Genomic DNA, 23,468 nt, shown 5'->3' on the forward strand with positions numbered 1-23,468 from the left:
AGATCCTGGATTTTGAGTCCAGCGAAGCTGCGTTTTGAAAATACACAGGTAAAAAGTCCCAACCCTTTTCTTCACTTTCCCCCCGAAGGCACGCCTCTAGAGTACATGAACGCGCACGAAGGTGCACGAGCGCTGTTCTGACAGCAAGCATCGATCGTTGCCGTATTTAGTATTTAGTATTTAGTTTATGCTAACTATACGTTTAATAATGCTAGGTGCTAGCCAAGCTGGCTCTAGTTTAGCTTCCTGCCAAGCTTCTGGACGCGTAATTCGTTCACGGAGCAGGGTACGCGCACAGGGGGAAGGAGGGGGAGGGAGGAGCAGGTTGCAGTTTGATAGACGGCATCAGTATCCAATCATTGTGAACGGTCCGTTCAGTATGATTGGATTCTGTTTTTCCTAGATTGTACGTTCTAGAGGCCACTAAAACTTTTCATTTTTGTGTCAAAACTTTTAATTAATTGGTTGCAATGGGGGTGTGAAGAGTATTTCAAGCAATATGTAAAAAAATGCTCCAGAAAAAGATCCCCGACCCCACCTTTAAGTTCTGCAAATCTGTGGTTGTGTAAACCTTCACATAGACAAAGAACAGCTCTAGGGGTGAAGATAATCTTGTTTTCACACTTTTAAAATCTTTTGAACGTCATTTCTTTTCACAGAAGTGGTCCTGGAAATTTTATTTTTTGGGTCTGGAAAGTCATGGAAAATCATGGAATTTTATATCTGACTTAGAGTGGGAACCCTGTATCCCTTTAAAGTCAGCACTGATCTGAGGGCTTCAGCTCCTCATCGGGGACCAACCTGCCGGAGTCCTGAACATCTCTTTAAACAGTAAAAACTGTTTCAGGTATCAGCTCGTTTGTCCGTGTGACTCGGCTCTTTTTCTGATTTGATTATCTCATAAAAGAGCCTTTCATGGTTTGGGGAAGTTGTTTGTCTGCAGGTCATTCATTAAACCCACTTCCCTCCGCCATCGTTTACCTGAAAAACCTGCTGCTGTGGCCGCGTGCAGCCAATAAATAAACCTGCAGCCTTCCTCTAATATGTTTCCAGATCAGTTTCACCTTCAGCTGCAGCTCTTCAAAGGGGATATTTTCTGCTCTTTCTAATTCATTTCCACACATTTTATCAGGTCTTGAGATGAATGAGACACCAACACCTGGACAGCTCGTTGTTATCGCAGATAGCATGCTAATGTTAGCATTTAGCTCAAAGAGTGAAGAGAATGTTGGAATAAGACACAGCAGGGGTATAACTGTATGAAATGGGTTTTAAATGTATTATAACATTTAAATAAAAATCCAGTAAATCAAATCAACAACAAAAAGAATGACATTTCTGATCAAGTTTACAAGAAGATGGGATTTATTACATGTGACAGACTGACAGAGCTGGTTTCAGATTATTAGCCGTGATGCTAGCACAGCTAACAATCGGTTAAATCAAGCAGCACGGCTAATAACACGGCTAATAGCACGGCTAATAAGACGGTTAATAGCACGGCTAATAAGACGGCTAATAGCACGGCTAATGACACGGCTAATAGCATGGGTAATAACACTGCTAATAGCGCGGCTAATAGCACGGCTAATAACACGGCTAATAGCACGGCTAATAACACGGCTAATAGCACTGCTAACAACACGGCTAATAACACGGCTAATAATAAGTCCTGCAGAAGACTGAAGTGTGAGGAGCCAAATCTTTATTTTTTTCCACATTTTGTTTTACAGATTTCAACAGTTTTTCTCGGGTAGGCAGCTAGCATAAAGGACTTTTTAGTTTCACTGAAAGTGAAGGTTTTACTATCCAAACAGTCGAGCAGGACTTTCTCTGCCTGTCGCTTCACAACTTTCACAAACTTTTTTTTCATTCACAATTTCTCACCAAAATACCTTCAGCACTTTATTCTCGGTGAAACAAATTAATTTAAAGCCTGAGCTGTGCACGCTAACTGTTGTGTTCTTTGTGTGGATGGAGCTTCTCAGAGGCAGGATAAACATGCTCAGAACACTCTGTGTCACATCTGGTTTTTTATTCGCTCGCCTTGATTCAGATCATTATTTCACATATACACCTGAAAGATAAAAATCTACCTAAAAACATCTTGAATATAAACTTTGGCAGCAGTCTCTGAGGCAGACTGAGGCCCGTTGGGGTCCCTCAGGGTCCCGTTGGGTCCCGTTGGGTCCCATTGGGTCCCGTTAGGGTCCTGTGGGGCCTCACAGCAGGACGCAGGGCTTCTTGCTGGTGGTGGGCTGCGGGTTGAGGAAGGACCTGACGGCCTCGATGAACACGTCCTTGATGCCCTCCTGGTTCAGGGCCGAACACTCCAGGTAGCGGACCGCCTGGATCTGGCGAGCGAGCGCCGTGCCCTGCTGGTTGGTGATGGGCGCCTGGTTCTGCTCTTTCAGCTTCTTTAGAATCTCGCCGTCGTTCCGGAGGTCACTCTTTGTCCCGACCAGGAGGATGGGAACGCCTGGGCAGTGGTGGGACACCTGGGACGATGAAAGGAGCTCGGTGAGGATTCAGCTGCTGATTCTAAAGGAAACATTTTAACACCCAGGATCCAACAGATAAAGTCTGACCAGAAGTTTATGATTTAATCACCTGATTCACCTGTGGTGACATCACTGATGACATCACAGGATTCTGAACACATTTCCACATGTTTTTCTCGCATTTCTCTCTAAATTTCACCCGGACATCTTCCTTATAAACTCTTCCTGTTAGCTGCGTGAGCTAATGGCCAAACACTTCCTGTTAGCTGCGTGAGCTAACGGCCAAACGCTTCCTGTTAGCTGCGTGAGCTAATGGCCAAACACTTCCTGTTAGCTGCCTCAGCTAACGGCCAAACGCTTCCTGTTAGCTGCCTCAGCTAACGGCCAAACGCTTCCTGTTAGCTGCGTGAGCTAACGGCCAAACGCTTCCTGTTAGCTGCCTGAGCTGACGGCCAAACACTTCCTGTTAGCTGCCTCAGCTAACGGCCAAACGCTTCCTGTTAGCTGCCTCAGCTAACGGCCAAACGCTTCCTGTTAGCTGCGTGAGCTAACGGCCAAACGCTTCCTGTTAACTGCAAGTGGTAACGGCCAAACACTTCCATTTAGCTGCCTGAGCTGACGGCCAAACACTTCCTTTTAACTTCGTGAGCTGACGGCCAAACACTTCCTGTTAGCTGCGTGAGCTAACGGCCAAACACTTCCTGTTAGCTGCGTGAGCTAACGGCCAAACACTTCCTGTTAACTGCAAGTGGTAACGGCCAAACACTTCCATTTAGCTGCATGAGCTAACGACCAAACACTTCCTGTTAGCTGCATGAGCTAATGGTCAAACGCTTCCTGTTAGCTGCATGAGCTAACGACCAAACACTTCCTGTTAGCTGCATGAGCTAATGGTCAAACGCTTCCTGTTAGCTGCATGAGCTAACGACCAAACACTTCCTGTTAGCTGCATGAGCTAATGGTCAAACGCTTCCTGTTAGCTGCATGAGCTAACGGCCAAACACTTCCTGTTAACTGCAAGTGGTAACGGCCAAACACTTCCATTTAGCTGCGTGAGCTAACGGCCAAACACTTCCATTTAGCTGCGTGAGCTAACGGCCAAACACTTCCTGTTAGCTGCATGAGCTAACGACCAAACACTTCCTGTTAGCTGCATGAGCTAATGGTCAAACGCTTCCTGTTAGCTGCATGAGCTAACGACCAAACACTTCCTGTTAGCTGCATGAGCTAATGGTCAAACGCTTCCTGTTAGCTGCATGAGCTAACGACCAAACACTTCCTGTTAGCTGCATGAGCTAATGGTCAAACACTTCCTGTTAGCTGCGTGAGCTAACGACCAAACACTTCCTGTTAGCTGCATGAGCTAATGGCCAAACACTTCCTGTTAGCTGCATGAGCTAATGGTCAAACGCTTCCTGTTAGCTGCGTGAACTAACGGCCAAACACTTCCTGTTAGCTGCGTGAGCTAATGGCCAAACACTTCCATTTAGCTGCATGAGCTAACGGCCAAACACTTCCTGTTAGCTGTGTGAGCTAACGGCCAAACACTTCCTGTTAGCTGCATGAGCTAACGGCCAAACACTTCCTGTTAGCTGCATGAGCTAACGGCCAAACACTTCCTGTTAGCTGCGTGAACTAACGGCCAAACACTTCCATTTAGCTGCGTGAGCTAATGGCCAAACACTTCCTGTTAGCTGCATTAGCTAACGACCAAACGCTTCCTGTTTGCTGCATGAGCTAATGGCCAAACACTTCCATTTAGCTGCATGAGCTAACGGCCAAACACTTCCTGTTAGCTGCATGAGCTAACGGCCAAACACTTCCTGTTAGCTGCATTAGCTAACGACCAAACGCTTCCTGTTTGCTGCATGAGCTGATGGCCAAACACTTCCTGTTAGCTGCATGAGCTAACGACCAAACACTACACACTACAGATGTTCTGCCCCCTGAAGTGTTGGTGAAACTGGAATCTGTTGTGACGTGTGGTGACCTCTGACCTCCGGGTGCCATTTGTGTTTGATGTTCTCGTAGGAGGCGGGGCTGGAGATGGAGAAGCAGATGACAAAGACGTTGGTCTGCGGGTAGGACAGCGTCCTGAGCCGGTCGTACTCCTCCTGGCCCGCCGTGTCCCACAGGTTCAGGCTGATGACTCTGCCATCCACCGTCACCTGAAGGCAGGTGAGAACCCACAGGGTCAAAGGTCACAGGGTTCTGCACAGTTCCACAGGTGGAACAACAGACGTTTGGTGTTCAGAGACGCACCTGGCTGCTGTAGTTGTCGAACACGGTGGGGATGTACTCTTTGGGGAAGGCGCCGGTGGTGTAGGAGATGAGGAGGCAGGTCTTCCCCACGGCGCCGTCGCCCACGACAACACACTTGATGGTCTGCATGGTTCACCTGAGCCCTCAGAAACCTGCATGGAACAGAGGTCAGACAGAGGTCAGACAGAGGTCAGACAGAGGTCAGAGGTCAGACTGAAGTCAGACAGGTCAGACCTCAATTTCTAACAAAAATGCATTGTGGGTAAACGCTCTGCATACTGTCTGATCGATGAGTATGCAGTATGCAGTATGTAGTATGTAGTATGCAGTATGTAGTATGCAGTATGTAGTATGTAGTATGGAAGTATGCAGTATGTAGTATGTAGTATGCAGTATGCAGTATGTAGTATGCAGTATGTACTATGCAGTATGTAGTATGTAGTATGCAGTATGCAGTATGCAGTATGTAGTATGTAGTATGTAGTATGTAGTATGTAGTATGCAGTATGTAGTATGTAGTATGGAAGTATGCAGTATGTAGTATGTAGTATGCAGTATGCAGTATGTAGTATGCAGTATGTACTATGCAGTATGTAGTATGTAGTATGCAGTATGCAGTATGCAGTATGTAGTATGTAGTATGTAGTATGTAGTATGGAAGTATGTACTATGCAGTATGTAGTATGCAGTATGGAAGTATGCAGTATGTAGTATGCAGTATGTAGTATGTAGTATGCAGTATGTAGTATGGAAGTATGCAGTATGTAGTATGCAGTATGTAGTATGGAAGTATGTAGTATGCAGTATGTAGTATGGAAGTATGTAGTATGGAAGTATGCAGTATGGAAGTATGCAGTATGTAGTATGCAGTATGGAAGTATGCAGTATGTAGTATGCAGTATGTACTATGCAGTATGTAGTATGCAGTATGGAAGTATGCAGTATGGAAGTATGTAGTATGTAGTATGTAGTATGGAAGTATGTAGTATGGAAGGATGCAGTATGTAGTATGCAGTATGTAGTATGGAAGGATGCAGTATGTAGTTTGTAGTATGTAGTATGTAGTATGGAAGTATGTAGTATGCAGTATGTAGTATGTAGTATGCAGTATGGGGTATGTAGTATGGAAGGATGCAGTATGTAGTTTGTAGTATGTAGTATGTAGTATGTAGTATGGAAGTATGTAGTATGCAGTATGTAGTATGTAGTATGCAGTATGGGGTATGTAGTATGGAAGGATGCAGTATGTAGTTTGTAGTATGTAGTATGTAGTATGTAGTATGTAGTATGTAGTATGTAGTATGGAAGTATGTAGTATGCAGTATGTAGTATTTCAGGTGGTTCTGTGTCTCTCTGTGGTCGTGTTTTACTCTTTGGGTGAAACCCTCTGCTATCCGAACCAGAACCTGTCAGAACCTGTCAGAACCTATCAGAACCTATCAGAACCTATCAGAACTTATCAGAACTTATCAGAACCTGTCAGAACCTGTCAGAACCTATCAGAACCTATCAGAACCTATCAGAACCTTTCAGAACCTTTCAGAACCTTTCAGAACCTACCAGAACCTATCAGAACCTGTCAGAACCTTTCAGAACCTACCAGAACCTATCAGAACCTGTCAGAACCTGTCAGAACCTATCAGAACCTACCAGAACCTATCAGAACCTATCAGAACCTATCAGAACCTGTCAGAACCTTTCAGAACCTACCAGAACCTATCAGAACCTGTCAGAACCTGTCAGAACCTATCAGAACCTACCAGAACCTATCAGAACCTATCAGAACCTGTCAGAACCTGTCAGAACCTATCAGAACCTACCAGAACCTATCAGAACCTGTCAGAACCTGTCAGAACCTATCAGAACCTACCAGAACCTATCAGAACCTACCAGAACCTATCAGAACCTGTCAGAACCTGTCAGAACCTATCAGAACCTACCAGAACCTATCAGAACCTGTCAGAACCTGTCAGAACCTTTCAGAACCTTTCAGAACCTACCAGAACCTATCAGAACCTACCAGAACCTATCAGAACCTGTCAGAACCTGTCAGAACCTATCAGAACCTATCAGAACCTTTCAGAACCTATCAGAACCTATCAGAACCTGTCAGAACCTATCAGAACCTGTCAGAACCTGTCAGAACCTACCAGAACCTATCAGAACCTACCAGAACCTATCAGAACCTGTCAGAACCTGTCAGAACCTATCAGAACCTATCAGAACCTGTCAGAACCTATCAGAACCTATCAGAACCTGTCAGAACCTATCAGAACCTATCAGAACCTATCAGAACCTGTCAGAACCTGTCAGAACCTGTCAGAACCTATCAGAACCTGTCAGAACCTATCAGAACCTGTCAGAACCTTTCAGAACCTGTCAGAACCTGTCAGAACCTGTCAGAACCTACCAGAACCTATCAGAACCTATCAGAACCTGTCAGAACCTATCAGAACCTGTCAGAACCTTTCAGAACCTGTCAGAACCTACCAGAACCTATCAGAACCTATCAGAACCTATCAGAACCTTTCAGAACCTGTCAGAACCTTTCAGAACCTGTCAGAACCTGTCAGAACCTATCAGAACCTATCAGAACCTATCAGAACCTGTCAGAACCTTTCAGAACCTATCAGAACCTATCAGAACCTGTCAGAACCTTTCAGAACCTGTCAGAACCTACCAGAACCTATCAGAACCTATCAGAACCTGTCAGAACCTACCAGAACCTATCAGAACCTATCAGAACCTGTCAGAACCTATCAGAACCTGTCAGAACCTGTCAGAACCTATCAGAACCTATCAGAACCTGTCAGAACCTATCAGAACCTTTCAGAACCTATCAGAACCTGTCAGAACCTATCAGAACCTATCAGAACCTGTCAGAACCTTTCAGAACCTGTCAGAACCTATCAGAACCTGTCAGAACCTTTCAGAACCTATCAGAACCTATCAGAACCTATCAGAACCTGTCAGAACCTGTCAGAACCTACCAGAACCTGTCAGAACCTGTCAGAACCTGTCAGAACCTATCAGAACCTGTCAGAACCTACCAGAACCTGTCAGAACCTATCAGAACCTGTCAGAACCTGTCAGAACCTGTCAGAACCTACCAGAACCTGTCAGAACCTGTCAGAACCTGTCAGAACCTACCAGAACCTGTCAGAACCTATCAGAACCTATCAGAACCTTTCAGAACCTATCAGAACCTTTCAGAACCTGTCAGAACCTATCAGAACCTTTCAGAACCTTTCAGAACCTGTCAGAACCTGTCAGAACCTGTCAGAACCTATCAGAACCTGTCAGAACCTATCAGAACCTGTCAGAACCTTTCAGAACCTGTCAGAACCTATCAGAACCTATCAGAACCTGTCAGAACCTGTCAGAACCTGTCAGAACCTGTCAGAACCTATCAGAACCTTTCAGAGTTTACCTTCAGGAGTTTTACGGGCGGAGTTGTGGCGTTGCAGCGGTCAGAGATGCTTCAGGTTCCTCCAGTTAACTCGTTTTGTTCAGAAATATGTGAGGTCCATGGCCTTCCTGCAGAGAGGGGGGGGGGCAGTATTTGTGTTTATGGAAATTATCTCAGCAGAAGGAAACGGCCAAACAAAACAGAGATGTTATCCTGCTCACACAGAGATTTGCATCCCAGAGTGAACTGAACCTCACATCATTACATGAGTGGATGAACACCTTTCTGACTGTTTCACCTGTTAAATAAAGGAAGGAGGAAGTTTGAAAGTAGAAAAGTAGGAAAAAACAGGCAATAATAAGAATTATATTTTATACAACATAAAGAAAAAGTCAATAAGATTCAATTTAAAGCTTGAAAAGGAATATAAGATATAATCTAATGACTCATTATGGAACAATTCATATAAATTACATGATTAAACTGTTTTATGCCACCAGAAATGAATAATCTAGAAGCTCTTTGTGGGTTTTAGACTGGAATTAAGATTTGTTCCCATTTCTTCAGCTGCATGTGTGAAAAACAGCAAAGATAACACAGTGTGACAGACAGAAAACAGGATTTCTGCAGCAACAAGGTGTTACCATGGAAACATCTGCAGATATTCACTTTAAAGCTGCTCAGAACTGAACTAACTCTGGTTCTGCCTCAGATTCTGGGTTTATGTTCATGTTGGAACATGTTTCAGTGAATCTCTGCAGCTGTTACCATGGAAACATCTGCAGTTATTCACTTTAAAGCTGCTCAGAACTGAACTAACTCTGGTTCTGCCTCAGATTCTGGGTTTATGTTCATGTTGGAACATGTTTCAGTGAATCTCTGCAGCTGTTACCATGGAAACATCTGCAGATATTCACTTTAAAGCTGCTCAGAACTGAACTAACTCTGGTTCTGCCTCAGATTCTGGGTTTATGTTCATGTTGGAACATGTTTCAGAGTTAGCAGAAACTCAGAGAGCTTCAGATGAAGTTACTGATGTCGAACTGAAACCTAAGACTCTGAGTTTGTCTCCAGATGTGCGATGGGGAAAGTGTCTCAGCCCAGACTCTGGGGACGCTGACCCCACCCTCCCTGCTCTCTGGGTGGAGGCTGATCTGTTTCAGATTCCTCAGCCTGTCATGTGCTGGCAGCCTCCGTAAGGGTGGAGGACGTGAACATGAACTGCTGCTTTGTCTGATTTACTGATGGAGTTCTGAACCTCTAACACTTTTGAAGAACATTTCTCTGCTACAGAAGAACGTTTCTCAGCTACAGAAGAACATTTCTCTGCTACAGAAGAACGTTTCTCTGCTACAGAAGAACATTTCTCAGCTTCATAAGAACATTTCTCTGCTACAGAAGAACATTTCTCAGCTACAGAAGAACATTTCTCTGCTTCAGAAGAACATTTCTCTGCTACAGAAGAACATTTCTCTGCTACAGAAGAACATTTCTCTGCTTCAGAAGAACATTTCTCTGCTTCAGAAGAACATTTCTCAGCTACAGAAGAACATTTCTCTGCTTCAGAAGAACATTTCTCTGCTACAGAAGAACGTTTCTCTGCTTCAGAAGAACGTTTCTCTGCTTCAGAAGAACATTTCTCTGCTTCAGAAGAACATTTCTCTGCTTCAGAAGAACATTTCTCTGCTACAGAAGAACATTTCTCTGCTTCATAAGAACATTTCTCTGCTACAGAAGAACATTTCTCTGCTACAGAAGAACATTTCTCTGCTACAGAAGAACATTTCTCTGCTTCAGAAGAACATTTCTCTGCTACAGAAGAACATTTCTCTGCTACAGAAGAACATTTCTGTGCTTCAGAAGAACATTTCTCTGCTTCAGAAGAACATTTCTCAGCTTCAGAAGAACATTTCTCAGCTTCAGAAGAACATTTCTCTGCTTCAGAAGAACATTTCTCAGCTTCAGAAGAACATTTCTCTGCTTCAGAAGAACATTTCTCTGCTTCAGAAGAACATTTCTCAGCTTCAGAAGAACATTTCTCTGCTACAGAAGAACGTTTCTCTGCCTCAGAAGAACATTTCTCTGCTACAGAAGAACATTTCTCTGCTACAGAAGAACATTTCTCAGCTTCATAAGAACATTTCTCTGCTTCAGAAGAACATTTCTCTGCTACAGAAGAACGTTTCTCTGCCTCAGAAGAACATTTCTCAGCTTCAGAAGAACATTTCTCTGCCTCAGAAGAACATTTCTCTGCTTCAGAAGAACATTTCTCAGCTTCAGAAGAACATTTCTCAGCTTCAGAAGAACATTTCTCAGCTACAGAAGAACATTTCTCTGCTACAGAAGAACATTTCTCTGCTTCAGAAGAACATTTCTCTGCTACAGAAGAACATTTCTCTGCTACAGAAGAACATTTCTCTGCTTTAGAAGAACATTTCTCTGCTTTAGAAGAACATTTCTCTGCTTCAGAAGAACATTTCTCTGCTACCGAAAAACATTTCTCTGCTTCAGAAGAACATTTCTCTGCTTCAGAAGAACATTTCTCTGCTTCAGAAGAACATTTCTCTGCTTCAGAAGAACATTTCTCTGCTACAGAAGAATATTTCTCTGCTACCGAAAAACATTTCTCTGCTTCAGAAGAACATTTCTCTGCTTCAGAAGAACAGTTCTCTGCTTCAGAAGAACATTTCTCTGCTTCAGAAGAACATTTCTCTGATTCAGAAGAACATTTCTCTGCTTCAGAAGAACATTTCTGTGCTTCAGAAGAACATTTCTCTGCTTCAGAAGAACATTTCTCTGCTTCAGAAGAACAGTTCTCTGCTTCAGAAGAACATTTATCTTCAGAAGAACATTTCTCTGCTACAGAAGAACAGTTCTCTGTTTAGAAGAACATTTCTCTGCTTCAGAAGAACATTTATCTTCAGAAGAACGTTTCTCTGCTTCAGAAGAACGTTTCTCTGCTTCAGAAGAACGTTTCTCTGCTTCAGAAGAACATTTCTCTGCTTCAGAAGAACATTTCTCTGCTTCAGAAGAACATTTCTCTGCTTCAGAAGAACATTTCTCTGCTTCAGAAGAACATTTCTCTGCTTCAGAAGAACATTTCTCTGCTTCAGAAGAACATTTCTCTGCTTCAGAAGAACATTTCTCTGCTACAGAAGAACATTTCTCTGCTTCAGAAGAACATTTCTCTGCTTTAGAAGAACATTTCTCTGCTTCAGAAGAACATTTATCTTCAGAAGAACATTTCTCTGCTTCAGAAGAACATTTCTCTGCTTTAGAAGAACATTTCTCTGCTTCAGAAGAACATTTCTCTGCTACAGAAGAACAGTTCTCTGCTTCAGAAGAACATTTCTGTGCTTCAGAAGAACATTTCTCTGCCTCAGAAGAACATTTCTCTGCTACAGAAGAACATTTCTCTGCTACAGAAGAACATTTCTCTGCTTCAGAAGAACATTTCTCTGCTTCAGAAGAACAGATCTCTGGTTTAGAAGAACATTTCTCTGCTTCAGAAGAACATTTCTCTGCTTCAGAAGAACATTTCTCTGCTACAGAAGAACATTTCTCTGCTTCAGAAGAACATTTCTGTGCTTCAGAAGAACATTTCTCTGCTACAGAAGAACATTTCTCTGCTTTAGAAGAACATTTATCTGTTTCAGAAGAACATTTCTCTGCTTTAGAAGAACATTTATCTGTTTCAGAAGAACATTTCTCTGCTTCAGAAGAACATTTCTCTGCTTTAGAAGAACGTTTCTCTGCTTCAGAAGAACATTTCTCTGCTTCAGAAGAACATTTCTCTGCTACAGAAGAACATTTCTCTGCTACAGAAGAACAGGGGCCTCATGTACAAAGCGTGCGTACGCACAAAATAGTGGCGTACGCACCTTTTCACGTCAACGATCAGATGTATCAAGAACGAAAAGACCGTGGAAATGTGCGGTGCCTCACGGCAGCTTCAGGGCTGGCGTACGCACTTTTCTGCAGCTGTTGATTCTTTGGCGACACCTAAGGTGATGTTGGGAAACTGTTATAATAAATACATGTGAAAACAATTTGTCGTCAGACAGTGATGTGCACATTTGAGACACATGAACAATTAATACTGATAAACAATTAATACACCCATGTGTCTCCATTTACACGAGTGGATATAAAAGCAGCGCAAAGTGGTGCAATGCATACCATTAAAAACAATGGCTGCTTTAAAAGTATTAGAAGACTTTGCAAATGGTGCAATTAGAAGAGAGTGTGTGTTCACTACAACAGAGAGGATTTGTGGCATATGATGGCGACTGGCTCATCAGCCGTTTTGAGGGAAATCCTCCTGGAACTGTGCGCAGAGCTGCGGCCGGTGTTGGAGCGCAACACAGCGAGGAGCCATGCGCTGCCTGTGCTCACAGGTGATGTGCACACTGGGGTTCCAACCGGAGCATTCCAGAGGGAGCTGGCCAACCGATTGGGACTGTGCCAGCCGAGCCATGCCAGCCGAGCCATGCCAGCCGTGTGGGACAGAATTATCCGCATCTGAGCCACGTATATCAAATTCCCAACAGGCCAACATTAAAGCTCAATTTGCAGCGAGAGCCGGTTTTGTAATCGGAGCTATCGACTGCGCACACATTGCTATAAAAGCGCCATCACATGATGAATTTGTATGTTAACAGGAAACATTTTCATTCGATCGATGTACAGATCATATGTGATGCATAAATGCAATTAACCAACATTGTGGCGAGGTGGCCTGGTTCAACGCACGATTCATACATTCTGAGTAACAGCATCGTTGGGAACAGACTACAGGGTGGCACTGTGCGTGATGGCTGGCTTCTTGGTGTGTAACTTCATTCTTGTAATGGTCCTAATATTATTCCCGTGACGCGCATTGAGTATGTGCGCCCCCAGTTTCTATCCCGTCTTCACAGCATCATTATTAGGCTATATTATATATATTAGTCGGTGGTTAAAGTTAGTTTCTTGCTGTTTTTTGCTGGTTAAACTTCGGCTTAAGATCTTTCTAACAAGCCCCTGATCGTCTCTGTGGGCATATATCAATAACCCCGTGCGTAAAGTGTGAAATATCTCAATCAGCCTTTTCCCCGGCGCACTTCTGCACGTTACTGTATGAACACGTTGTTGTGAGTTACACAAAAACATCGGTATTTACCTTGGGGGTAATCAGAGTGACCCACATGAGCTCCCACCACCCCATGAGAGAGCAGTGTCACCCATAGTTGCGCCGACTCTCTGTTCAAACCGGGTCGGTCACCCCCCCACCCGCCTGTTTTGGCCACACTGCAACGGTGGGCAGCCAGTCTCCGCTTCACCTCCACCTTAATGTGGGACCACTTCTTCTTCACCTCTGCTTGTGAGGCTTCTCAGACCCCCCAGCATTAACAGCCTCAGGCTCTCCCACCCACTCCTCTTGCGTTTGCTGCTTATGCCGGATGACAGCGTACCAAAGAGTACATTTTTGCGCGCCTCCACTTCGGACAGTAGCACTTCCAATTCACTTTCAGTGTAATTTTTCTTTTTTCCCGTCTTACTCATGTTTTTTTTCTTTATTTTCTGATCGTACACAGAGGGGAATCGCAGGTGCAGGGCTCATTTAAATATGATTTGCGTATTTAAGTAGGGGCGTGGACAGGGAGGAGTCGGGTGCTCCGACATGTGCGCTCAATTCCACGTTGATTGGGATGTACAAACGAAATGTGCTTGGATACATGCGTGCGCACATATTCGTACATCCGACGTTGGAGGTCATTTTGGTTTGGCCGTACGCCATGTTTCAGTAGGAAATCCACGCAAGTCTTTGTACATGAGGCCCCTGTTCTCTGCTTCAGAAGAACAGTCCTCTGCTACAGAAGAACATTTCTCTGCTTCAGAAGAACAGTTCTCTGCTTTAGAAGAACAGTTCTCTGCTTTAGAAGAACATTTCTCTGCTTCAGAAGAACATTTATCTGCTGAACATCTGGTAAAACTCTGTTCTGGGCTGCAAAGCTGCCGTCAGGATTTACTGAGGCGGAGCAGAGGTACGTCAGCTCAGATTTAACTGGAGTTTGGGTGGGTGCGCTCTGAGTTCTGAGGTGATTAAACTGTCCCCGAGACACTTGTACTGGGCCAAAGACGATGAAAACACATTTGGTGTTTGGTTGGAGTTCATTAATACCTCATTAATAACCAATTAATACATAATTAATATCTCATTAATATATCATTAATGCCTCATTGATACAACATTAATACCTCATTAATAACCCATTAATACCGCATTCATACCTCATTAATACCTCATTAATATATAATTACTACCTCATTTATGCTTCTCTTGAGTCGTTTCGTCTCTTTTGTGTATTTTTCTGGTACTTTTTGTGAAAGGAGATAAAAACACCTCGGGGCATGAAAGTAGTTTGAAACTAACAATGTGACATCATCACTCTCTTAATTCCCCAAAAATCCTGAAATCTAAACTGGGATTCTGCAGAAACCATCAAAGATGTAAAACCACATCTTCCTGTGAGCTGATTAACCTCTGAACCATGTTCCTGCTGTAAAGTTTTTCACCTGTAAAATCCCATTTATCTCAGTCTTACATAGATAATTCCCACCGTTCCCAGTTTAACTGATGTAGTTTAAATATGTTTTAATAAAGTTTTAGTTTTACACTCGTAGTTAAACCCATAAAGTTCCAACAAAGTTACCATAAATTCTCCTTTTTATGAGTAAAATGTGTAAAAACTACAATGAATGAAATAAAACCTTAGTTTTAATGTTTGCGGCATTAAATGTGAAGAATTCTTCTAAAATAAAGTGATTAAACTCTATTTTCCTGCTCAGCTGGTACACAGCCGTGTTCTGAAGTGGAGCTTCCAACATGTTTGGATCCACCGGCTCATTGATCACAGTCTGATCAGACTGATCGGTAGTCTGACCCGGCCCACTGTTTCCCACGAATTCGGCGCTACTAAAGCTAGCCGCAGTGAGCTAACGCACTTCCTGTTATTTTCACAAAATAAAATACCCGTTGCCTTTTATCACAGGGAAAGCCATTACGATACAATTGGTGCTTTTGTTTTGAAAACAGGAAGTGAACCTACCCTCGTTGTAGCTAGCTTGAAACTGCCGTTTTGACAGGAAATGACGATCGGCGACGTCACGTTACGTTGCATCTTGGGTAGTTTGAGTATGAGTAGTAACCTCATGATGCATACCCAACATTTCCGAGAATCTAGTATGCATCCGGGAACTTCTCGCTTACTCAAACTCGCATACTAATTCAAAAAGTTAGTAGGAGTAGTAGGAGAAGTATGCGGTTTGGAACACAGCCAATGATCCGGCTCTCTGAGCTCTCCGTGGTTCTGAACCATGAAAACAGATCTGAAGGACTTTATATAGTGAAGGCAGCAGATAAACCGTTTTAGCTTAATGTTTGGTTAACGTTTCCGGGTCAGAACCGAGTCTTTCACAGAGATTTGAACAGTTCTGACCGTTAAAGTGTCGACAGGAAATCATCCGTTGATGACCCGCGGAGGCGTAGAAGAAGAGCGAAACCAACGGCTCAAGTGTTGTAACGACCCCCTTTTGTAACTCACGTATTTGGAAAGAAGGAAGCTTTCAGAACAGAAATGTCATCATGGTGTCATGTTGAAATGAAGCACAAAACTTCTTAAACTCAGAGGCCACTTTCCTCTTTATCTTTCCCCAGTGGAGGATGGTTTCCACCAACTGTCTTTAGCCTTTTAGCTGCTGCTAAAAGTGAGTTGTGTTGGGCTGCAGTTCCTTTGGCGTCCACTAGATGCTGCTGTGACAGAACTGTGGCTGTTTCGAGGTGATCTGGAACTTTTTGCTTCCAGTCATGATCTCTGCTTCTTAGAGGCCAAAAAAATGAGCTCATCAGTCACATTGATGGTCAAAGGCTGTGTTCCAAACCGCATACTTCTCCTACTTCTCCTACTAACTTTCTGAGTTAGTATGCGAGTTTGAGTAAGCGAGAAGTTCCCGGATGCATACTAGATTCTCCTAAATGTTGGGTATGCATCATGAGGTTACTACTCATACTCAAACTACCCAAGATGCAACGTAACGTGACGTCGCCGATCGTCATTTCCTGTCAAAACGGCAGTTTCAAGCTAGCTACAACGAGTGTAGGTTCACTTCCTGTTTTCAAAACAAAAGCACCAATTGTATGGTAATGGCTTTCCCTATGATAAAAGGCAACGGGTATTTTATTTTGTGAAAATAACAGGAAGTGCGTTGCTCACTGCGGCTAGCTTTAGTAGCGCCGAATTCGTGGGAACAAAATTGTAAACAGCCGGTATTTTGTCAGGTTTTCAACACGTTGGGGATCTAAACGACTACTTTCTCGCCTGAAAATGTTTCAAATGTTGCTAAAGTTTACAGAGTTTAGAGCTTAAGAGAAATCAGCTTCAGGCCGGCTGATTTCAGCTCGGGCAGGAGCGAAATGCATTGTGGGTAAATGCCCAGTCTGCTCTGTCTGACCGGCTGACATGAACTCTTCCTTAGATGCAAAGTCAGTGTTCGCCCCCGAGTGCAGGAGGAGTCATCAGCATTTTTAAATAGTTTTCCAGGAAATGACAAACTCAAAAATACCATTAAGAACACCAACATGCACTTTGTCATCTTGGGAGGTTTAACTGTGCAGATGTTCAACCATAAATGTTTTATAACTTTTCTCAGGGGTCATTTCTGTGACTAACGGTTTCAGAACAAAGCAGCAAATCTGAGACATTATTTCACCACTGATTCACAGCAGTTAAGTTTTAAGCAGATTCATTTATAGATACTGTATGTTATATGTCACCTGTTAGCAGCAGTTAGCATCTGTTAGCAGCAGTTAGCAGACGTTAGCAGTTTTTAGTAGCAGTGAGCAGCAGTTAGCAGACGTTAGCAGTTTTTAGTAGCAGTTAGCAGCAGTTAGCAGACGTTAGCAGTTTTTAGCAGCAGTTAGCATCTGTTAGCAGCAGTTAGCATCTGTTAGCAGCAGTTAGCAGACGTTAGCAGTTTTTAGTAGCAGTGAGCAGCAGTTAGCAGACGTTAGCAGTTTTTAGTAGCAGTTAGCAGCAGTTAGCAGACGTTAGCAGTTTTTAGTAGCAGTTAGCAGCAGTTAGCAGACGTTAGCAGCAGTTGCTAGCGGCCCCTTCTGGCTGCCTGGCGGTGGTTCACATCTACAGACCCGTTGCCTTACAGCTATCAGAGTAAATGAAACCAGGTATGCTAATCTCACCACCTTTCATCATATTAAGCATATTAAGTCTTTTTTATGTTATAAATGTTATATGCTGCTCAAAGGATCGAGACTTCCTTTAAAATGAGTTCAGCTGTTTTTACTCTCATTCATTCATGAGCCTTCCTGTTTCTGACTGATCACGTGTTTAGGGCTGATCAGGACTTTGGACAGAACTGAACTTTCTGTTCTCTGTTCGAGTCACAAACAGCAGCTGGGATTTCATTTAAATTAGAATACCTACAGCTGAAAATTCATCAGTAATTTGGTCCAACAGATGAACAAATATTACCAGATACATTATATTACTTTAACCTAAAGAAACACGCTTTTAATCTATAATATCTACAGAAACGTGTCCCAATCAAACCAGGAGCAGAAAACACCTTATTGAAACAATAAATGAATTACTTTATCAGATAAACCAATAAGTTTCTGTTTCTGACAGAGTATTTGGCCACTGTTTGTCTGGTTTATGGGAAATGTAATGAGACAGAGAGACGTGCATCTGTCTGTGTTTAAGGAACTAACAGACGACTTTGGTTTCGTCTTCTTTTTCTGTTTTATTCTGTTCTCCCTCACAGAGGAACCAACACCCAGCAGCTGAGGCAACGACAGGAAGAGCTCTAAAACTGGAGTCACCACATTTACAGAATATTCTCACAGCTGTGAAGAGTTCTCCCAACTTTCCCAGGACAGAAAAACCCATCTGAGCCCAGAATGACTCACGGCTGACCAGAAGGTCGGACTTTTAGGGGTAAAAAGAGGGAACTTAAACAAGGTGGAGGCACATTAGGAAACATGCTAATACCGTAAATCTACTGAGCAAGAGAATCCAGCCTTTAAACATTTTAACAAACCAGATGTTCCACGTGAAAGAAAAATACAAAACAAGTGGATTCCAAAAGGGCTAAAACACGAAACATCCGGGAACAAACTGGAATTGAAACGTAGACTTAAACACCAGCGAACACAGTGTTAAACCCTGTTTTCCACACTCAGAGAGGGACTTTTTAACCTTGTTTAGCTTCTACATAGTTAGTTTTCTTTACGATCATTAAAGCTGCCGTCGGCAACTTTTTTTTAGTCATATTAGCTTGAACTGTCATGGGATTCTGGAAGTAGAATATTAAATAGGCTGTTTAGTAAAAATCCCGAATTCTGTAGCTCCCTCTGAAGCCTGTAATCATGCTTGCAAAAATCGAGCGCTCCCGGCTGTTTTTAAACCAATCACGTTAGGTTTATTATTTATCTATTATCTGAGCAGAACAGTCACCAACCACGTCTTTCATGCTGAGCGTGAGTCTGCCCCCAGCTTGTGTGCGCGCACACTGGTGTGAACTCACGTGCACAACCTCATCCACAGAGGGGGAGGGACCTGAAAGTTGTATCAGTTCCAATTTTCCGACTTTGGACTCGGAATTTTGAAAACCTGCCGACGGCAGCTTTAAGCTGTTGAACATATCAGTGCTCAATGTGTCGAGACTGGACAAAACTGGGGGTAAATTAAAGGATTCTGGACTAAATGAATCTCAGACAGCTAATCTCAGACAGCTAACAGTTGTTGTTAGGCTCTTATGTTCATGTGTTTGCAGCAGTTATCAGTTTTTAGTAGCAGTTAGCAGACGTTAGCAGTTTTTAGACAGCTAACAGTTGTTGTTAGGCTCTTATGTTTATGTGTTCATGCTAGCAAACAGTGTGTTGTAGCAAATATTGCCACTGCTAGCAGCAGTTAGCAGATGTTAGCAGTTTTTAGCAGCAGTTAGCAGTTTTTAGCAGCAGTTAGCAGACGTTAGCAGTTTTTAGACAGCTAACAGTTGTTGGTAGGCTCTTATGTTCATGTGTGCATGCTAGCAAACAGTGTGTTGTAGCAAATATTGCTACTGCTAGCATCTGTTAGCAGTTTTTAGCAGCAGTTAGCAGACGTTAGCAGTTTTTAAACAGCTAACAGTTGTTGTTAGGCTCTTATGTGCATGTGTGCATGTGTGCATGCTTGCATGTTTGCATGCTAGCAAACAGTGTGTTGTAGCACATATTTCACTGATGAGGGAGCAACATGCCAGATATCCATGCTTTTAGACAATCTGTTGACAAACTCTCAGCTAGTTGAGGTAACCTGAAGTATTCAGGTAACAGATCCAGCTGAGCTGTCATCATGTAAACTGTGACGGAAGTCTTCAGCTTGAATATACTCTCATTTCTAACGATGAAAGCTGAACATGACGAGTCTGTCAGAGGCAGAGAGCTCCATATTTACCCCTCAGAACAGCGCTTCCTGACCCTGCTAACGCTAACGCTAACAATCAGACAGACCAAAGAGGAACTGTGATGAAACCGAAACAGGAAGGGTTAGTCCGACACTCTTTATTCAGCAGCTGCAAGTGTGAATGTGAGTTTGTGAAATGTTAGAAAGCCCACAGTTTTTTTTAGCATGTAATACCGCAGAATATTTATGTCTAAAGAGAGAATCGTTGTCCCTGAAACACCAAAATGTTGCTTTGACATTTGAATGTCTGTTGTTTGATGAAATCACAAAAGTTCCCGTAAATATTGGAGCTGACTATAGCTAAAACATTTAAAAATATCAGGCTAAACATCCAGTAATGTTACCCAAACCAGAGCCAAAAACTTCCAGGGCTGAGCAGAAACATCACACATTATCAGACCCAACCAGGGCCAAAAACTTCCAGAGCTGAGCAGAAACATCACACATTATCAGACCCAACCAGGGCCAAAAACTTCCAGAGCTGAGCAGAAACATCACACATTATCAGACCCAACCAGGGCCAAAAACTTCCAGAACTGAGCAGAAACATCACACATTATCAGACCCAACCAGGGCCAAAAACTTCCAGAGCTGAGCAGTAACATCACACATTATCAGACCCAACCAGGGCCAAAAACTTCCAGAGCTGAGCAGAAACATCACACATTATCAGACCCAACCAGGGCCAAAAACTTCCAGAGCTGAGCAGTAACATCACACATTATCAGACCCAACCAGGGCCAAAAACTTCCAGAGCTGAGCAGTAACATCACACATTATCAGACCCAACCAGGGCCAAAAACTTCCAGAGCTGAGCAGAAACATCACACATTATCAGACCCAACCAGGGCCAAAAACTTCCAGAGCTGAGCAGAAACATCACACATTATCAGACCCAACCAGGGCCAAAAACTTCCAGAGCTGAGCAGAAACCTCACACATTATCAGACCCAACCAGAGCCAAAAACTTCCAGAGCTGAGCAGAAACATCACACATTATCAGACCCAACCAGGGCCAAAATCTTCCAGAGCTGAGCAGAAACATCACACATTATCAGACCCAACCAGAGCCAAAAACTTCCAGAGCTGAGCAGAAACCTCACACATTATCAGACCCAACCAGGGCCAAAAACTTCCAGAGCTGAGCAGAAACATCACACATTATCAGACCCAACCAGAGCCAAAAACTTCCAGAGCTGAGCAGAAACCTCACACATTATCAGACCCAACCAGGGCCAAAAACTTCCAGAGCTGAGCAGAAACCTCACACATTATCAGATCAAACCAGGGCCAAAAACTTCCAATAATATCAAATGTCAAAACTGGCCTGAAATGAGTCAGGTTTTTGACGACTGAATGGTTTCCCACTCAGACTATTTTGGTCATTTCTGACAAATCAAAGACTTCCTGCCTCATTTTCGGAAGTGTGACTAAAATGACTGATGTTTCTGCGTGACGTCATCCAGGCTAAAATGTAGCTGATGAGGACTAAAACAGACACAAAAATATAATTTGCTAAAAATATCCAACAAAATATGAACTGATATATATCACGTGATGACCAGAAGAACTTTTTTTTTAGAAATCTTGTTCCGGTTAAGATTCTATTTTCAAGTTTTTCTTTACTTCTCGTCATTTTGTTGATATTAATTTAGTCTAACCCTAACGCTCTGACAGAACCATTTCAAAGCTGAGAATGCCTGATTTTTTTTTTATATAACATCAGACCTGGACAAAAAAAGTCAAGAGTATCAAACAAAATCAGGCCCGACTCAACACCTTACTTTAAATTTGAGCTTTAAAAATTAAACGAGGGATAAAACAGGTTAAAGTAAAATTAAAAGTAAAACAAAAACTTTCCCTAAATATTTAAAAATATAGGACCAAACCAGGGTGAAAATAAGCAACAATAATGGATAAAATCTGGCCCAAAAGGACAGAAGATCATTGCACTAAACCGGGACTAAAACACCTGACAATATGAGATCAAACCATAGTTAACACACCCAACAATATCAGGCCAAACCAGGGTTAAAACATCCAACAATATCAGATCAAATCATGGTTAACACACCCAACAATATCAGGCCAAAATAGGTCTAAAACATCCAACAATATCAGATCAAATCATGATTAACATACCCAACAATATCAGGCCAAACCAGGTCTAAAACACCCAACAATATCAGGTCAAATCATGGTTAAAACATCCAACAATATCAGGTCAAACCAAGTCTAAAACATCCAACAATATCAGGCCAAACCAAGGTTAAAACATCCAACAATATCAGGTCAAACCAGGTCTAAAACATCCAACGATATCAGATCAAATCATGGTTATAACATCCAACAATATCAGGCCAAACAAGGGTTAAAACATCCAACAATATCAGTCCAAACCAGGTCTAAAACACCCAACAATATCAGGTCAAATCATGGTTAAAACATCCAACAATATCAGGCCAAACCAGGTCTAAAACACCCAACAATATCAGGTCAAATCATGGTTAAAACATCCAACAATATCAGGCCAAACAAGGGTTAAAACATCCAACAATATCAGGTCAAATCATGGTTAAAACATCCAACAATATCAGGCCAAACAAGGGTTAAAATATCCAACAATATCAGGCCAAACCAGGGTTATAACACCCAACAATATCAGGCCAAAATAGGTCTAAAACACCCAACAATATCAGGTCAAATCATGGTTAAAACATCCAACGATATCAGGCCAAACCAGGGTTATAACATCCAACAATATCAGGGCAAACCAGGTCTAAAATATCCAACAATATCAGGTCAAATCATGGTTAAAACATCCAACAATATCAGGCCAAACCAGGTCTAAAACATCCAACAATATCAGTCCAAACCAGAGGTCCGTTTCACGTAGCAGGTTTAGTGAAAACTCTGAGTAGGTTAACCCTGAAATGAAGGAAACCCTGAGTTTTCCGTTTCACAAAGGGAGGTAACTCAACCCCGAGAAAGTGGGGTAACTCTAGCCTGTTTCACAAAGAGAGGTAACTTAACCTCTCGGTCAGTTACCGTAGTAACAGACTCTCTGAACCTAACCTGGTCGGGACCAGGTTTTATTCAAGAAACCTTGAGTTTCTCTCTGTCTCCGCCCTCTTTCAGCCACACACGCCATTTGATTTCCTCATTCATTCAGTCAGCAGAGCGAGTTCTTCTACTTCTATAAGTCCATTAGGCACAGTAGGAGGCGACTTTTTTCACGAACATGTCCTTTGACAACGATCCCGTGGATGAAGGTGCAGCATTACTGCGCAGAGAAATAAATATTCGTCGGAGATGGTTATCAGACCGCGCATAGATTTTTGCATTTACAGACAATTATCTTTTTGAGCGGCACCATCAGAATGTGTTGGGACAAAAGAAAAAAAAGACATAAAAGACAAATAAATATTTATATGAATAGGCTTAAAAAAGACATATAAAGGCCTATTATATTTTATAAAGGCACTCGTGTCTTGGGGGTGGATTCCCTCTGGGGATTCCCTCAGCCACTGCCCAGTTAGAGGTGGCGGCCACCACCCGTTTTATGGGCATCTGCCTTCTTTCTGTTGACTCAGTAGAAATCTGTGTTAGTTTAAATAGGCTTAATTATTTAACAGAACATGATATAGATGATGACTCTAAATTGTCCTTCGGAGTGACTGTGAGTGTGTATGGTTGTTTGTCTCGTTTGTCTCTATGTGGCCCTGCGATGGACTGGCGGCCTGTCCAGAGTGTACCCCGCCTCTTGCCAATTGACCGCTGGGATAGGCTCCA

The 23,468-nt window shown here is 42.7% G+C and overlaps 1 protein-coding gene across 1 annotated transcript in view; it reads right to left on the minus strand.

Moving 5' to 3' along the window:
- Nucleotides 1-1,347: 1,347 nt before the first annotated feature.
- Nucleotides 1,348-23,468, minus strand: part of LOC142401795 (rho-related GTP-binding protein RhoG-like) — a 30,749-nt gene continuing 8,628 nt past the window's right edge. Inside the window, exons 2-5 of the mRNA XM_075487262.1 lie at nucleotides 8,194-8,300; nucleotides 4,764-4,915; nucleotides 4,499-4,669; nucleotides 1,348-2,498 (exon numbers count right to left, since the gene is read on the minus strand). Coding sequence (XP_075343377.1) covers nucleotides 2,223-2,498; nucleotides 4,499-4,669; nucleotides 4,764-4,892 — 576 coding nt within the window. The 5' untranslated portion in view covers nucleotides 4,893-4,915; nucleotides 8,194-8,300 and the 3' untranslated portion in view covers nucleotides 1,348-2,222. The remainder of the gene's footprint in view (nucleotides 2,499-4,498; nucleotides 4,670-4,763; nucleotides 4,916-8,193; nucleotides 8,301-23,468) is intronic.

The sequence above is a fragment of the Odontesthes bonariensis genome, chromosome 16 (assembly GCF_027942865.1).
Source record: "Odontesthes bonariensis isolate fOdoBon6 chromosome 16, fOdoBon6.hap1, whole genome shotgun sequence".
Classification (NCBI taxonomy): Eukaryota; Metazoa; Chordata; class Actinopteri; order Atheriniformes; family Atherinopsidae; genus Odontesthes; species Odontesthes bonariensis.